Source organism: Mustela nivalis, assembly GCF_964662115.1.
Source record: "Mustela nivalis genome assembly, chromosome: 9".
In the NCBI taxonomy this organism is placed as follows: domain Eukaryota; kingdom Metazoa; phylum Chordata; class Mammalia; order Carnivora; family Mustelidae; genus Mustela; species Mustela nivalis.
In genome coordinates this window covers 75,419,721-75,435,797 of record NC_139028.1, presented here as the reverse complement: position 1 = coordinate 75,435,797, position 16,077 = coordinate 75,419,721, and the positions used below count along the sequence as shown (strand labels likewise).

Below are 16,077 nucleotides of genomic sequence, written 5' to 3'. Positions count from 1 at the left end.
ACTAAAGCCAGATTAATAAAATTGCTCTCATCATTCTTATCTTACTCTTCTCTATTTGGAAATACATAGTACTAGATAAACTCATTATTGTGGTTGTCTTCTAATACTTATTTGTGCCTTTGAAGTGAAACCACTGGAGGTTCCCAAATGCAGATCTGTGAATTTTTTCAGTCAGATTCACCTTTTTTGTTTAAAACAAAACACTTTTGGGTAGTGCTGACCTACCAAGTTAAAATATCCAGGAGATAAACTTTAGTATTTGGTACCTTTATAAAATTCTCCGGGTTGGGGAACCTCTAGGAAATCTTATTTGTGTAGTTCTCTATCTACACACGTGGCATTCTTTGTTCCCTGCAATATTCTTTTTGTGCTTTTTAGTTTGCTTTGATGGCAGCAATGCTATTTCTGTTTCTTAGTTAAAATAATGCTACACCAGTGAGCTCAAGAGCAGCTTTATATGTTGTTAGAGATTCCTTGACCAGAAATTCATGTACAAACTCTACTGACCTCGATTCTTAGGAGACAGTGATGGGAGACTATGCTTTAAAAATAAATGAATGAAGCACGTAAATAATCTTAGCAGTGGGATTATTTTATCATCTCTGTCATTAATTACTTCTTACTATGTATAGATAGGTCATTTGCCATTCTCTGTAGCTGAATTACATTATGAAGGAGGGATGGGGCAAGGTACCTTTTGGAAGAATAAATGAACAGAAAGACAAATAGCAGAATTATTTTTTTTTCTTCCAAATAGCAGAATTCTTAAGGACATGTATTTCCCTTTCTCAATCAAAATCATATTAATAAAGTAATTCTTGATTGACTTGTCTCAAATACTAATTTTTATTTTTATTTTTTTCCTGTATGTTTTCATTTACTTACTTGATTGGTCATACTCTATCTACCTAACATATGTCTTTATTAGTTAATGACTATACACTCTTTTGGGCTCTGAGCATACAAAGACAAATAATGCCTTACTCCCTAGCTACAAGGGATGTGATGTAGGGATAGTGGGAGAACAAACCTGAGAATTGGAGTATAGTATGTTTAGGGTTTTGTTACTGGTCACTGTAGGGCATGATGGGAACTCCAGGGTGTTGTTCCAAAACCTCATGGACGCTAAGGGGGAAGTTATTGATTGCTTAAGTCTTGAAGTGTTATTAAGGAACAAACTAAGAGTATAGAGTTTGGAGAGAAGGGGTGGCATCCCAGGAAGAAGGAAGAGAATTTGTGACAACACAGAGGTTTTTTTGTAGGAAGGCATTTCCCATGTCAATTTAATAAAGGAATTTGCTTTTTAAATTGGCTTCTGTGAAGCTTTCTTTTCTTACTTGTCTTCCTTACTTGTTAATTGCTTGCTTGATTTGATTGATTTATATTTCAAAACCATAGGCCTAATGGTATATAAGCTGTTTTGAAGAGAGGCAGGAAAGTGTAAAATCTAGAAAAACTTGGGTATACCAGTGCTGTGCAGAATCTGCTGCCCTTTTGGAGCACAACAAGGTTATCCACTATTATGAAATAATCATTAGATGTACATATTAATGTAATAAACTAATGATACTGCACTGAGGTTGCCGAATTTTGGAAATAGAATGTTACACTGGAAGAACGAACTACCTTAAAAGACTAAAGGGAACAACTCAAGCTCGATCAAGCTCAGATAGGGCTAGGAATAATTCCTGTTCTAGTTAGCCAGAGTGAGAAACCTTGTAATTCTGGGGTTATTCGTACTCAGATGGATTTTGTTGCAATAGTAGGGCAGAATTAGCCCTGGATGAAATCTATTTTGTAGGTACTATGTAACAAAAAAGAGCACACTTTCCAAATAAGTGCATCCCAGAAGAAATCTCAAGAACATTTATAGGAATATAAACTTTTTAGAACTCAACAGATAAAAGTTAAATACCCAACCATCACTTAAAAATAACTAAGCAAGAAGCAAGAAAATATGATTCACAATAAGGAGGAAAAGCAAAGAATAGAAACAGACCAAGAAATGACACAGATAGAATTCGTGTACAGATACCTTAAACATTTCTTTCTTTCTTTCTTTTTTAAGATTTTTATTTATTTGACGGACAGACCACAAGTAGGCAGAGAGGCAGGCAGAAAGAGAGAGGAGGAGGAGGCAGGCTCCCTGCTGAGCAGAGAGCCCAATGTGAGGCTCCATCTCAGGACCCTGGGATCATGACCTGAGCCGAAGGCAGAGGCTTTAACCACTGAGCCACCCAGGCACCCCAATACCTTAAATATTTCTTAAGACTATATTCCATATGTTTAAGAAGCTAGAGAAAACCCTGAAAATTGAATATAGTAGGTAGAGACATGGAAGATGGAGAAAGATCAAAATTGGACTTACAGAAATTAAAACTACAATGTCTGAGATGAAAAATACCCTGGCTGGGATTAACAGCCAGAAGTAATAGCTGAAAAAATTCTGACTTCAAAAAAACTGTGAAACACATGAATCTAAGAAGCTCAGCAAACCCTGAGCATAAGAAATATGAAGAAAATTACAACAGGACACACACATTTTAATGACATTGTTTAAAACCACCGATAAAGAGAAAATCTGAAAGATAACCAGAGGAAAAAAAAACTATTAACACAGGAACAGAGCTAAAGATGGCAGCAGTCATCATGGTTTCTCATGGGCAGTGATACAAGGGAGAGGAGGATAGTGGCACAACATCTTTCAGGTATTGAAAGAAGAAAATCATCTAAAATTAAATGGCCAATAAAAATGTTTTTAAGAAATGAAGGTGAGGGCGCCTGGGTGGCTCAGTGGGTTAAGCCGCTGCCTTCGGCTCAGGTCATGATCTCAGGGTCCTGGGATCTTGTCCCGCATTGGGCTCTCTGCTCGGCAGGAAGCCTGCTTCCCTCTCTCTCTGCCTGCCTCTCCATCTACTTGTGATTTCTCTCTGTCAAATAAATAAATAAAATCTTAAAAAAAAAAAAAAAAAGAAATGAAGGTGAAATAAAAACTTTGCCCAGATCTACAAAAGGAAGAGGATTCATTACCAGCAGACCTGCATTACAAGAAATGAAAAGAAGGAAAATTATACCAAACAGCAATCTGAATCTATAAAAAAAAAAATGAAGAGCACCAGAAATGATAGTCATTGGGCAAATATAAATTACTTTTATTGTTATTTAAATCTCTTTAAAATATAATTGGATGTTTAAAGCAAAAATAGTAACTGCCTATTATAAGGTAAAAGGTAATAATAAAATGCGGAAGGAAGAAAAATACTATTGTAGTAAGATTGTTACATGATACTTGCATTGGTGTAAAGCATTTGAATTAGACTGTGATGAGTGAAAAATGTGTATCATAAACTCTAAAGCAGTCCTTAAAATCACTTAATACATAGTTCATTAGCTAACAAAGGAGAGAAAATGGAATCCTAAGAGCAATACAGTTAATCCAGAAAAGGGGTTAGATCAAAGAACAAATAGGGTGAATAGGAAAGAAAATTCAAGATGACTCCATGGTATCCATAATCACATTAGCAGTAAGCAATATGAGAACCTAAATTAAAAGGCAGAATATCCAATCATCAAATTGGATAAAAAAGTGAGACACTACAAGAAATCCTTAGTGTAAAGGTGTGAATAGGTTAGAAGTGAAGGGTGGGGTAAGATATACCATGCTGATCCTAATGGAAAGCATGTTGAAATGTAACGTAAGTATCAGCCTAAGGCCATTTCAGAGCAAAGAAGATGACCAGGAGTAATGAGGATTGTTTCATAATGAAAAAGAGATTACTATTCATTAAGAGAACATGACAATCCTAAACATTCATATACTGAATAACAACTTCAAAATTCCTTTTTTTTAAAGATTTTATTTATTTATTTATTTGAGAAAGTGAGAGAGCGCCCACAAGCAAGGGGAGCACCAGGTGGAAGGAGAGGGAGAGGCTGGCTCTTCGCTGAGCAGGGAGCAGGATGCAGGCCTTGATCCTGAGCCCCGGGATGCTGGGATCATGACCTGAGCCGAAGGCAGAAACTTAACAACTGACTGAGCCACCCAGGTGTCCAACAACTTCGAAATTCCTAAAGCAAACATTGAAAGAACTGCAACAAGTAATTGACATACTCATAGTCAGAATTTTCAACACTGCTCTGAGTAGTTAAATAGAAAGTCAGTAAGGATCTTGGCGGCTTGAATAACATTATCGAATAACTTACTCTAACTGACATTTAGTGAATGCTCCACCCAACTACAGTGGAATACACATTATTTTGAAATGAGAACAAGTCTCAGTAAGTTTAAAATGACTCTAGTCGGACCAGGTATGTTCCTTGTTCATGGTGGAATTAACTTGGAAATCAGTAACAGAAACCTATCTAGGAAACCTCTAAATATGGAGAAACCAACAAACTTTTAACTCACCCTTGGTACGAAGAAGTGATCAAAAGGAAAATTATTTAATAAAATATTATGAACCAAGTTATAATTAAAGCAACATATCAAAATTTGGGATTCTACCAAAGAAGAAAAATAGAAATTTATAGTATTAAGTGGTTATTATTAGAAAAGAAAAAGACTCCATTCAAAGGCTAATTTCTACCTTAAACTAGAAGAAAAAAGCAAATTAAAACCATAGTAATTAAGGAAGGGAAATAAAAAAGAATGGAAATCAGTGAAATTGAAAATAAAAAATTCATAGAAAGATAAATCTGGTTTTTAGAAGATTAGTCAAAGTGACAAATCTAGCCAGAAAGACCAGGTGAAAAAGGAGCAAAGCACAGATTACCAGTGTTAATAATGGAAGAGATTCCTTCACTTCAGATCTTACAGATACTGAAAATGAAATAAATACTATATAAAGAAATACTGTGCTATAAAGAAATACCATACTGTAAAGAAACTTTATATCAATAAATTTAGCAAGTTAGATGATATAGTCATATTTCTTAAAATACTACCAAAATTCAAGAAAAAAAACCTACCAAAATTCAAGAAAAAAAAAATAGATAACCCAAATAGTGCTGTATCTATAAAATAAATTCAACTGATTATAAAAACCTTCCCTCAGAGAAAATCCCAGGCCCAGGTGGATTTGCTGGTGAATTACGTCAAACTGATTTTGCTGAAAGTGTTCCAGAAATTGATGATGAGAGGATTCTTTCCAACTCCTCATACGAAGCCAGCAGTACTCTGATACCAAAGCCAGACCAAGATGTAAGAGTACGATAGTCCAATAATACTTGCGAACACAGATGTAAGAAATTCTTAAAATTCTAGCAAATAGAATCTATGAAGAGGACAGTGCACCATTACTTGAGTGGGGTTTACTCCAGAAGTGCAGTGTTGACTTAGCAGGAAAAAATGAATCAACACAGTTCACCATGTTAATAGACTAATGTGGAAAGATCATGATCTCAGTGGGTGAAGAAAAAAAAATTTGAGAAATGTAACATCCTGTTGAAAACTTTACAGATGGAATAGCAGGAACTTTGTTCACGTGAAAAAGGGCATGTGCAGTGAGGCCCTACACTATTCAGTGTGCTTCCTGGGGAAGGACTGTATGCTGCCGGCGTGGCTCTGAATGTGCTAGCTGGGAGGTCCAGCCAGAAAAAGAAATGAAAGGCACCCACAGTAGGGAAGAGGCAATAAAACCGACTTTCGTCGCAAACAACATGATCCTGTAGAAAAGCCTATGGGATTTATGAGAGAGCACCCAGATAATTGAGTTTAACATAGTTCCGGGGTGTAACATAAATATACAAGTCATGATCCTATTTTTGTAGAGATAAAGGTACCTTACTGAAAAAGGACCAGAAAAATGTGGTTCTCTGTGGAAGATAACGTTGAGTCTACCCTCTCCCCCAGTCTGCAGTTTCTAACGTCTCTGTGAGTGTTGACTTCTGTGGTGATGACAGCAATAAAAGTCACTGTTTTGGAAAAATAGTTTTCAGCCACAGTATATAAATGTGATGAAGTTTAGCAGTTTTTGGTAAATGTCATGACTTTCAGCCTTTTACGCTGAAAACATATAGGGCATTACAGTCATTTTATGTTTCTTACTCTGCCCTACCATTTTAGGATGTTCGTTCTACCACCCTTCACATCCTAGTATATGGAAAATGTTTTGATCGTAATCATTGCTCATTTTTCTCGTGTATTTACTGAGCATGTCCTGTGTACCGGCTACTGGGGAATGCAGAGATGAGGAAGACCCGCGGCCTCTCGAGGCTTCCGTCCTCTCCGTCCTCACCTCTTTATTATTTTCTCTCTTGGCTTCTCGTATTTAAGCTTTTCTAGACTTCGTGTTGTACCTGGAACTTGGAAAGGGCAGCCCCCCCATGGCTCTTACACCTGCCCTTTCTTTTGTCAGGGATACCTTCTTACCCCACCCCACTGCACTCCCTACTCTTTATTTAGTTCTTAGTTTAAATGTCATTCCTCAGGGAAGCTTTCCCTGATCTGCCCAGCAGGGTTATAGAGTCTGCCAGCACCTTGTACTTTTCCTTCCCAGAACTTATCACCATTGTATTTAATACTTGCTGAGTGACCACCAGACTGAGATCTTGTTGTCTGGTAATATTTTAATCAGTGAGTTGTTTTTCAGAGCTGGGCTCTGGTTCATATTGAGCTTGTGAGTCTCTGTCTTATGGAAAAGCAGCTCGGCTTGCTGGCTGGATTAGCAACGCAGTGCATGGCCACGGATTAGATGGAACAGATCTGATTTTTAATTCTGGACCTCAAATACAACCCTTGGGATTTCAGGTAACACAGGAGGAAGGACAGCAGTTGGCACGACAGCTGAAGGTAACGTACATGGAGGCATCAGCCAAGATGAGGATGAATGTAGATCAAGCTTTCCACGAACTTGTCCGGGTTATAAGGTACGCGAGACCCATCTTTGAAGTTTGTTTTAATTTATGGAATTTAACAGGTAATCACACTGTGCTTTTGAAAACCATAAGCTGAGAAAGAAATTGCCACAGTGTTTAAGAAGGGAAGCTGTATGTAGAAGCACTTCTGTGCTAGGCATTGACACCCAAGGCATATTATAGATTTTCATTAAGGACATACTGTATACTAGGTACTTCCTACATATAAAACCAAATTTAATTATATTGAAGGAGAGAGTGCACATAGAGATTTTGGGAAGAATCTGTGCCGTTTCCAGAGGTGTCCCTAGCATGAAGATAGGGAGGACAATAGCTACATTTGAGTGGAAATCTCTGCCAGACACTGTGCCTCATACTTCACGGGTATCACTACATTAAATGCTCACCACAACCCAGTAAACTAAGTACTTTGATCTATCCTCACTTTCGGATGGGAAAGCAGGTACATCAAGGTGAGTTAACTTGCTCAAAGTTTTGGCGGTAAACGGCAGGGCTGGGACTCAAATCCATTTCTCTGATTCCAGAGCCTGTGCTCTTCAGCTTTGCTCTGTCCCCACGTCTTCCCAGGCGGACAGTGAGCTAGGTGGGGGAGAGTCAGGCCTCCCCTTCATGGGGTGAAGTGTGACATCTCAGATAACCAAGGGGTTTTCTGTCTGCTGGCCTAGAGGGCCCCTGTGGTTCAAAAAGTGTTAATGGTTCCAGGAAGCTTGAGGTGATGGGTGAGGTCACCTGGAATTGGTTTCTGTGTGAGAAAGATTGAGTTGCTTTATAGTAGGAGGGGTTTAATTTGATTATTTTTAGCCTTGGTGGCTTGGCCTCTACTTCACCCTGGGCTCTCTAGGTCTGCTAGTCTCTGTCTGACAGCTATGTGGAGTGAGCTGGGGTTAATTGTGAGTCTGAGGGGAATCAGCATCTGTGCTATGTGCTTCCTTTTCTTTTTTAGCCCTTTGCATGGGCATTCCCTTTGTAGGGAAAGAGAACTAAGGTTTATAGTTTTTTAGTTCTTAGTAGTTTGTTAAAAGTACGAGTTCCTGGGGCGCCTGGGGTGGCTCAGTGGGTTAAAGCCTCTGCCTTCGGCTCAGGTCATGATCCCAGGGTCCTGGGATCGAGCCCCACATCAGGCTCTCTGCTCAGCGGGGAGCCTGCTTCCTCCTCTCTCTCTGCCTGCCTCTCTGCCTACTTGTGATCTCTGATCTCTCTCTCTGTCAAATAAATAAAATTCTTTAAAAAAAAAAAAAGGTACGAGTTCCATTTTTAAATGAGTACAGAGTTTGTTTTGTAAGATAGAAGAGTTCCGGAGGTGGATGGTGGTGATGGTTGTACCACATTGTGAATATATTTAATATTGTTGAACCGAATGCTTAAAAATGGGTAAGGTGTTAAATTTTGTTATGTGTATTTTAACATGGTTTTGTGTGCACACAAATGCAGTGCCTTCTTAATGTCACTTTTACTGCCTTTTGAAATATTTGGCCCTGGGTTTTGATCCTTAGAATCTATATCCATATCCATTAGTCACTCTGGAGTGAGGAGTGAGTAGGTAGAGGAAGCTTTTAAAAAAAAATGTTTAATTTTATTTTTACTTTTAGTAGGCTCCCTGTCCAGCATGGGGCTTGAACTACGACCCCGAGATCAAGAGTCTCTACCTACTGAGCCAGCCAGGTGCCCCTAGAGGAGGATTTTTTATGCCACGCACTGATAGGCCTTTAAACATAACAGGAGCTTCTTAGATCCTCATAGCAACTGTGGAAAGTAGAGTTTATTATTGCCTTCTAAAAAACCGAGGCTCCACTGACGTTGTTAGCTAATTTGTCTAGTGCTGACTGGTGGCTAGTAAGTAGCAGAACAGGCATAGGAACTGCGTACCTCATACTTTATATTCTACTCTAGCAGTGGATGCTTATTCTTTCTTTATTTTTAAGAATATTTTGTTTATTTGAGAGAGAGAGAGAGAAGAGTGTGTGAGCAGGACAGAGAGGGAGAGAGAGTCTGAAGCTGGCTTCATGCTGCACTCAGAGCCAGACTCAGGGCTTGACCCATGACCTGGAGATCACGAGCCAAGCTGGAAACCAAGAGTCGGATGCTTAACTGACTAAGCCACCCAGGCGCCCCAGTGGACTCTTATTCTTTAAGTATACCTTATAATCATGAAATTTCAAATTGGGAAGGGAACTTAAGAGGTCACTGAGTTCAGTATCTCAGTCTGATTCAGGACTCACCTATCAGTGAAACTCAGCTCTGCTTATGCTGGTATTGAAATATTTGTGCCCTTTTTCCCCTCAATGATTTGCTTTGATTCCCTAGTTGAAATTCAACATTGAGAAGCATAAGCACATAAGCTAGCTTTGTCCAAAAATAATATATTTGTAGTATTACCAGCAAGAAAATTATATGTAAATTTTTCTGTCTTACAGGAAATTTCAAGAGCAGGAATGTCCTCCTTCACCAGAACCAACACGGAAAGAAAAAGACAAGAAAGGCTGCCATTGTGTCATTTTCTAAGAATCCCTTGAGTTGTAGCTACCAACTGCCAGGAAAAGCCCTCATCTTCTCCTTTTCTCTTTATGGTTTACATCACATCATGTTGGTACCTTTCTAGCCTTAGACAAATGATCACCATGGTAGCCTTAGACCAAGAAGCTGGCTAATCCTTTCTTGTGAAGCTAATCCTATGGTCATTTCAAGACAGATTTAAAGGAAACACTAAGGCTGCTTCAAAGATTATCTGATTCCTTAAAAATACTGATCTATATACACAGACACATTCTTTTTTAAGGGCTTACATTTTAATAGGGATGAATCAGTTTTGGAACCTATGCTGTTTGCCAAGCTGAAGTCATAGGTTGCGAAATAACTTTTAACTTCTGGAGTCATATTTCCTATTATTACTCTAAATAGAAAAGTGAGGAGTTTTTTTAAAATGTGAATTTTTGCCTATCTCTAAAAATTTTAATGTCAACTTTAGTTAACCTTAAATACACTGAATTGAATCCACAAAAGTGAGACATCTCAGACCTTTACCGATGCTACAGCCTTTGTTTTCCCATGGCCAAAATACCAAAACGCCTATTGTATTTATACATTAGAAACTGCGTATGAAGACTTTTTAAGTGTTCCGCTCCTAAAGATGATAATAATGTTCTGTGTGGCCAAATATTTGGACTTATTCTGGACTTAGGCATTTCAATGTTCTTGGTTTTTTAAGTTAACTCTTTTCACAGCCATGTCGAGAGTAAAAATAAATAATTTCTGTCTGTCTTCCTTTTCAAGTATTTGTGGATAAGGGATTCAAAAAAACTAAAACTGTTTTTTGTTTGTAATATAAAATATGGAATTGATCTTTCCGAGGTCAGAGATGATTAATGTTTTTGCTATATACTTTTATACATTATTTTCTTATCAAACTAGTTAACAAGTATTTTTATATGTTTGTAAGCAAATATGCTTTCACAGCATACCTTGTGTATATGTAAAGATAAGTATTTAATTCTCACTGTTCACTTTTAACTGACAAAGAAAAAAAGAGAAAACTACGGAAACTGTGGTAGAACTTGACTTGCCCTTCTGGTCCTGGTCCTGGTGGCGCCCACCTCTGGCCAGTCACGTGTCTGCTCGAGAAAACTTCTCCATAGATGACAACAGGATGAGACTCAAGTCACCTTTGAGACACCGTACTAGGTATTGGCTGTTGTATCAAGTAGTAAGTGTAAAACTTTTAATTGACAATTAGTATAACTGTGGATGGCTTCTGATTTTGTTTTTAATTCTGTGGATTGTGTTTAAACAATTCAAAAGTATGTTCCTGATTGTGAGATACTAAGTGGTATTGCACAGTTGTCACTTTATTAAATGTGTACAACAGTCCCATGAAGTTGATAAAGCATACCCTTGTATAGCTTCAGGTGCTAGAATTAAAATTGACCTGTTATCACAAGATAAGGTTTGATGACTTGTTATTTGGGTGGTTTCTTGGAGGAATGGGAGTATTGGAAGAAACACTTTAGTAGCTAGTTCTGTGCCTTTTTCTACCAGTGCCTTAGGGTTTGCATCTAAAGATCAGGATTGGTTATTTAGTAGGTGAATTTGAAGTGAAATGGCTTGGTGTTCGTAGGGATTTCCTGAATATTTTCTGGAGTTGGCATTTCTTAAACTTTTTCTGTGAAGTGCCCCTGACAGAAACCCCATCTCTGAAGGAGAGAGGAGGTTGAATACATACACATATACTCCTCTGAAGAAGAAGCCTAGAACAGCAGAAGCACAGTGCACACATTTATTTGAATGCTCGTTAAAATCACTGCCCAGGAAGGTACTGGAGTTACCCTGTGGGTTTTGACACTCCAGTGCTATCACATATCCTTGTTAGGACTTTCAGTTGGGAACATTTTTTATCATAGGTAACTTCAAATAACAAGAGATTGTCCATGTAATAGGTAGATTGAATGGGAAACCTTTAATTTTATTCTGAATAGATGATTTATAGCAAAGCAGTTTGAAGGTTAAATTTTTCTTTTCTCTCTGGGCTTCACTTTGGATACTTTTTATTGCTACATCTTCAACTTCCCTAACCTTTTCTTCTCTCCTTGTTTCATCTGCTGTTAATAACATTGAATGAATTTTTCATTTGAGACTTTGTGTTTTCTTCCGTAGAAGCTCTGTTTTGCCTTTTTTTTTTTTTTTTTAAATATCTTCCATCTCTCTCACTGTGCTCAGGTGTTTCTCTTACCCAGTCCCTTCCAACAGAGTTCCCAGGGAATTGAGTCTAATGTCTTATCTGTCTGTGGTGTGCAGTGAATTAACTTCTCTTCAGTGCATCTGGGTTGGTTCTTGCTGTGTATCATCCTTGGGAGAATTGAGAAAGGCTGCTTTGAATATTTGAACATGGTTATAATGGCCATTTTAAAGTCCTTATCTTTATAATTTTTGGATCTATTTTTGTTGACTGGGTTTTCTCTAGTTATGGGTCACATGCTTCTGGGGTTTTTGTTGTTTTGTTTTGTTTTTTGTTTTTGCGTGTCTAGTAAGTTTTAATTGGATGCTGGACGTTGTATATTATTTGTTGTTGGTTGCCTAGATTTTGTTGTCTTCATCTAAAGTTGTCGTCCCCTCCGACCCCTGCCCCAGTAGTTGATTTACTTGTAGTTCAGTTTAATTCTTTCAAGGCTTGCTTTTAAACTTCACACAGTCTCAAGTATCTTCCCTCACCGCAGGATGGTTTAGCTTTCCTACTAAGGTGTGGCCTTCTTAGTGTCTCTACTGAATGCCCTTTGTAATCAGTGACGACTCTCCAGTTTGGTTAATGGGAACCAAACAATTCCCAGGCCATGTGAGCTCTGGGGGACCATTCTATCCATAGCTCCTGGATCATCCTTTGCCCAGCCTCTGGAGTTTCATCCTGTATATGGATATCTTAATATCTGGGAAAGACTTGAGACCCTATGCATATTTTTGGAGTTCTTTTTTTCTGTGTAACTCTCTCCCCTCCACAACTTTGCCCTGCAACTTTCTGCTGCCTCAAACTCCCAATGTCTGGGACAGATCTCCAGTATCTGTCTTTTCAGCTTAGGGAAACATTTATGCTCTGCTTGGTATCCCTTATCCACTTTGCAGTCAGGGCAATCTTAAGGCTTATCTTTTTGTTTCTCTTCCATCAGAGATGGTAATCCTGTGCTGTCTGATGTATATAATGGTGAAAATAGGTGTTTCACATACTAATTCCAGTTTTCTGGTTGTCTACGGTAGGAAGGTAAATCTGCTTCCTGCTACTTCTCTCTTGGAAACTGAAGTCTCTCCCATGTGATATCTGTCATACAATCAGAGATGCCTTGTAGCCCTCTTATTTTATGATTTGAAATCTTACTTGTTTTTAACAAAGAATGGCCAGTCTTGGAGCATGAATAATCCTTGTCTGTGTGACCCATTTTTTTTCTCTATAGCTACAGGATTGGGGAAAACAAACCTTTTTTTTTTTTTTTTTTAAAGGACCGTACAGTAAATATAAATGTCATCTTGGGTTTTTTGGGTTATATGGTCTAGGTCCCAGCTACCCGGCTCTGCCATTGTATCACCAAAGCCACCATAAACAGTGTATAAATGAACGAATGTGGCTGGGTTCCAATAAAACTTTATGTGGGAACACTGAAATTTGATTTCATATCGTTTTCATGTCATAAAATGTTCATCTTCTTTTGAATTTTTAAAAAATTCATTTAAAATTGTAAAAACCGTTCTGTACAAAAACAGATGGCAGATTGGATTTGATCTGTGGGCCATGGTTTGCCAATCTTGCTCTAGAGCACATGTAGCATTTGAGATCACAGTCCCAACTTTAGAATCTCTTCTCTTTATAGATGTGAAAATTCTTTCAAACAGTATTTCCTGAATTGAGAGTCACGAATTCTGTCCTAGTAATTTTGTCTCTATGTTATTTGTTTAGGGATTTACAGTATTTCAGGGTTGGACGTTATGCCTTACATCTTACACTGATGATTCCTCTAAATTTGGGGCTTCAAAATTTTAACATATAAATTGGTCCCTTTATCATTTGACTTTTAGAATTTGGTGTAATAAGGTTCTATATACATCAGGTCTACATTGTTCCTCTTCTGACTTTTCATCACTACCAGTTTTATTTCTTTTCCCTTTCCTGTACGGAAATGACCTCATTCAATAGCCAGCTGGCAGATAAATAGGATAGGTGATAATAAAGTGGTTAATCACTTGACCACTTAAGAGTATTTAACCATTAACTGCATATAAAGCGTCAAGGAGCTTTATCGAAAAAAGGCATTTTAATTTGAACGGATGTCTTTGTGCAGGACTTCATTAGGTGTTCTGGGAAATGGGTAAACGTGGAACGTTTCCTTCCTATAAACCTTGGTATCTAGTGGAGGACGACTGCGAGTGAGAAGACAAGTGCCAGGGCAATAGTTAAAGGAGAGTGAGAAGCATGCACAAGGCTGTCCAGTCCTGCAGATGGTAATATCCCTTCTAGAAGAGCTGAGGGAGCTTCTTAGAAGCGGTGCTTTAGCCAGAGCATTATGGATTGGTGGGGTCTCAGATGGGGAGCAGAGGAGAAGAGAGGGGATGGGAAGGAAGGCTGGGGAAAAGCCTAGGTAAAGACATAGAGTTGTCAGAATGCAGGGAGTATTCTGGATTTGGAACCTTAATCTAAAATGACTCTAAGTGCAATGGGAAAAAATAATGATAAAGTAGACCAGGCTTGGGGTGTGGAGAGCTTTAAATAGGATGACCCTTCTGTACGTAATGGGGAACTGCCAAGGATTCTGAACAGGGAGTGCCTGGATCTAATCTAGCGGTATGGATGACAGACAGCTCTGAGGAAGGGTGGTCAGGTAGGAGGTTGTTAGAGTCATGGACTGTCTCTTTCCAATTTGTTCTGCCACCCACATTATTGCAGTGGCCTTTGAAGTAGTCTTTTTATTTGCATTTTGCCCCCACAAAGCTGTTCTGTAAATACAGCTAAAGGGATCTTTTTTAAGGCCATAAATTAAATGTTACAGCACTGCTTAAAATCTGTCATCACCTCATTGCACTTGGACTAATACCCAGATTCCTTCCCATAGTGTACAAAGCAAGCTCCTTGCAGGATCTGTCCTTTTCTTGCTTCTCACACTCAGGCTGATGTGCTCTCTTAAACCCTGTAGCATGCCAGAATTTCCTAGACCATTGATTGACTTGACTGTTCCAATTTATCTTTTCGCTTTTAATTTAGACCAGCCCCCTGTAATACCACATTGCCCTGTATTTACTTAGGGACACATCACAGATGAGGATTTTATCTGTCTTGTCTGATCTGTACTTAAGTGTCATAGTCTCTGTGAGTGCAGGAGCACATCTGTGTTTACTGCTTTACCCACACTGCCTGGCATGTGCAGAAAAACCATTTGATGAATGGTTAAGGCACACAGGCAACTCTCTAGTAGCAGAAATACATGGTGATTGTGGCAGGTACATGCAGGGTGAGTCCAGGAGGCATTCGGGAATGCGGATTGGAGCTCCAAAGAGGAGGCTAGGACTGCAAGTGCAGGTTGGGAATTTATCTATTTTGATCTGGTGATTACAGAGGTGGGTGTTGCTTGAAGTAGAGTTTATTTGAGGGAAGATTCAAGGGTAAAGCTTTTGGGGAAGACGAACATTTGGGGATAAAACAGTAAAAAGCAGCACAAAGCCAAGAGAAGCAACCGGAGACTGGAGACTCAGGAGATTATTGGAAAAGAAGCCAAGGGGGTGGTCAGAAGGTTGTGAGTATTGTACGGATTATTGGGGTGGGGCGTGGTGGGGAGTAAGAGGCAGCAGTGATTGTGTAGCTGTTGCTGAAGACTGAAAGTTTTGTGTCATCTCATTGTGGGAACCAGATGATAGTGTGTTGTGGTGTGATTGGAGGACAAGGAAGTGGAGGAAGTGTGGGCTACTGTTCTGAGAAATTCTGTGGCAAAATCAGAGGGCGATGGGGCAATTATCCTGCTTGCATATGGTTGGATGTTAGAGGAGTAAGAAGAGCCAGGGTCTGGTCCTTAATCCTAGATAATAGGTTTAATGTCTGCAGGTAGGTATTGCCGGTAGACACAGATGCTCTGGAGACATCCAGAGGCTGACAGTTGGTGGGGCGGAGTGGGGTGGGGGGGTCCCTTTCTGCCTGGGGGTTGTGAGCGGCGTGCAGTTCTGCACTTCTGAGGCTGTCTCGGAAACAGCCCGTTTGAAAACTTGTTCCTTCCCACTGCGGGGGAATGATACTTTTGCTAAATGTTAATTTAAAAAAATCCAACTCTCAGAAAAATAATCATACTCTTGGATATTGTGGCAATGTCAAATGAATGACTATAAAAGTTTCTGAACACTCGTTTTCAATTTTTGTATCTCATTGTAGGCTGGTGACGGTTGGTGGAGGTTCACAGGCTGCACTTCTCTGCATAGTACCAATGTAGTGGGTAAGGGAGCAGGAGATTGAGGTATTTTTCACAGGTGCTCCTTCTGGCTTCCTTGGGCTCGTGAATTCCAGGGGAAGATCGCAGTAGGAAATGCTTGCCTCCTAAAAACACAGACTCAACTTTTTTTTAAACAGGAAAAATACAAATTCTACTTTTATAAACATCAGGTCTTGTAAAGGAGTCAGTAATCTTGAATAAGATGTTTGCCCTCTTCCCTTCTGCTAATACTTGGAATCATTGGAAGTAAAAGAAA

At 39.0% G+C, this 16,077-nt stretch overlaps 1 protein-coding gene across 2 annotated transcripts in view; it reads left to right on the top strand.

The window, feature by feature from the left end:
- The window catches only part of RRAS2 (RAS related 2), a 72,544-nt gene extending 61,734 nt beyond the window's left edge, over positions 1–10,810 (top strand). For both annotated transcript variants that reach the window (XM_082683210.1, XM_082683209.1), the window contains exons 5-6: positions 6,749–6,867; positions 9,291–10,810. In XM_082683210.1, coding sequence (XP_082539336.1) covers positions 6,749–6,867; positions 9,291–9,378 — 207 coding nt within the window. In that variant the 3' untranslated portion in view covers positions 9,379–10,810. The remainder of the gene's footprint in view (positions 1–6,748; positions 6,868–9,290) is intronic.
- The last annotated feature ends 5,267 nt before the right edge of the window (positions 10,811–16,077 follow it).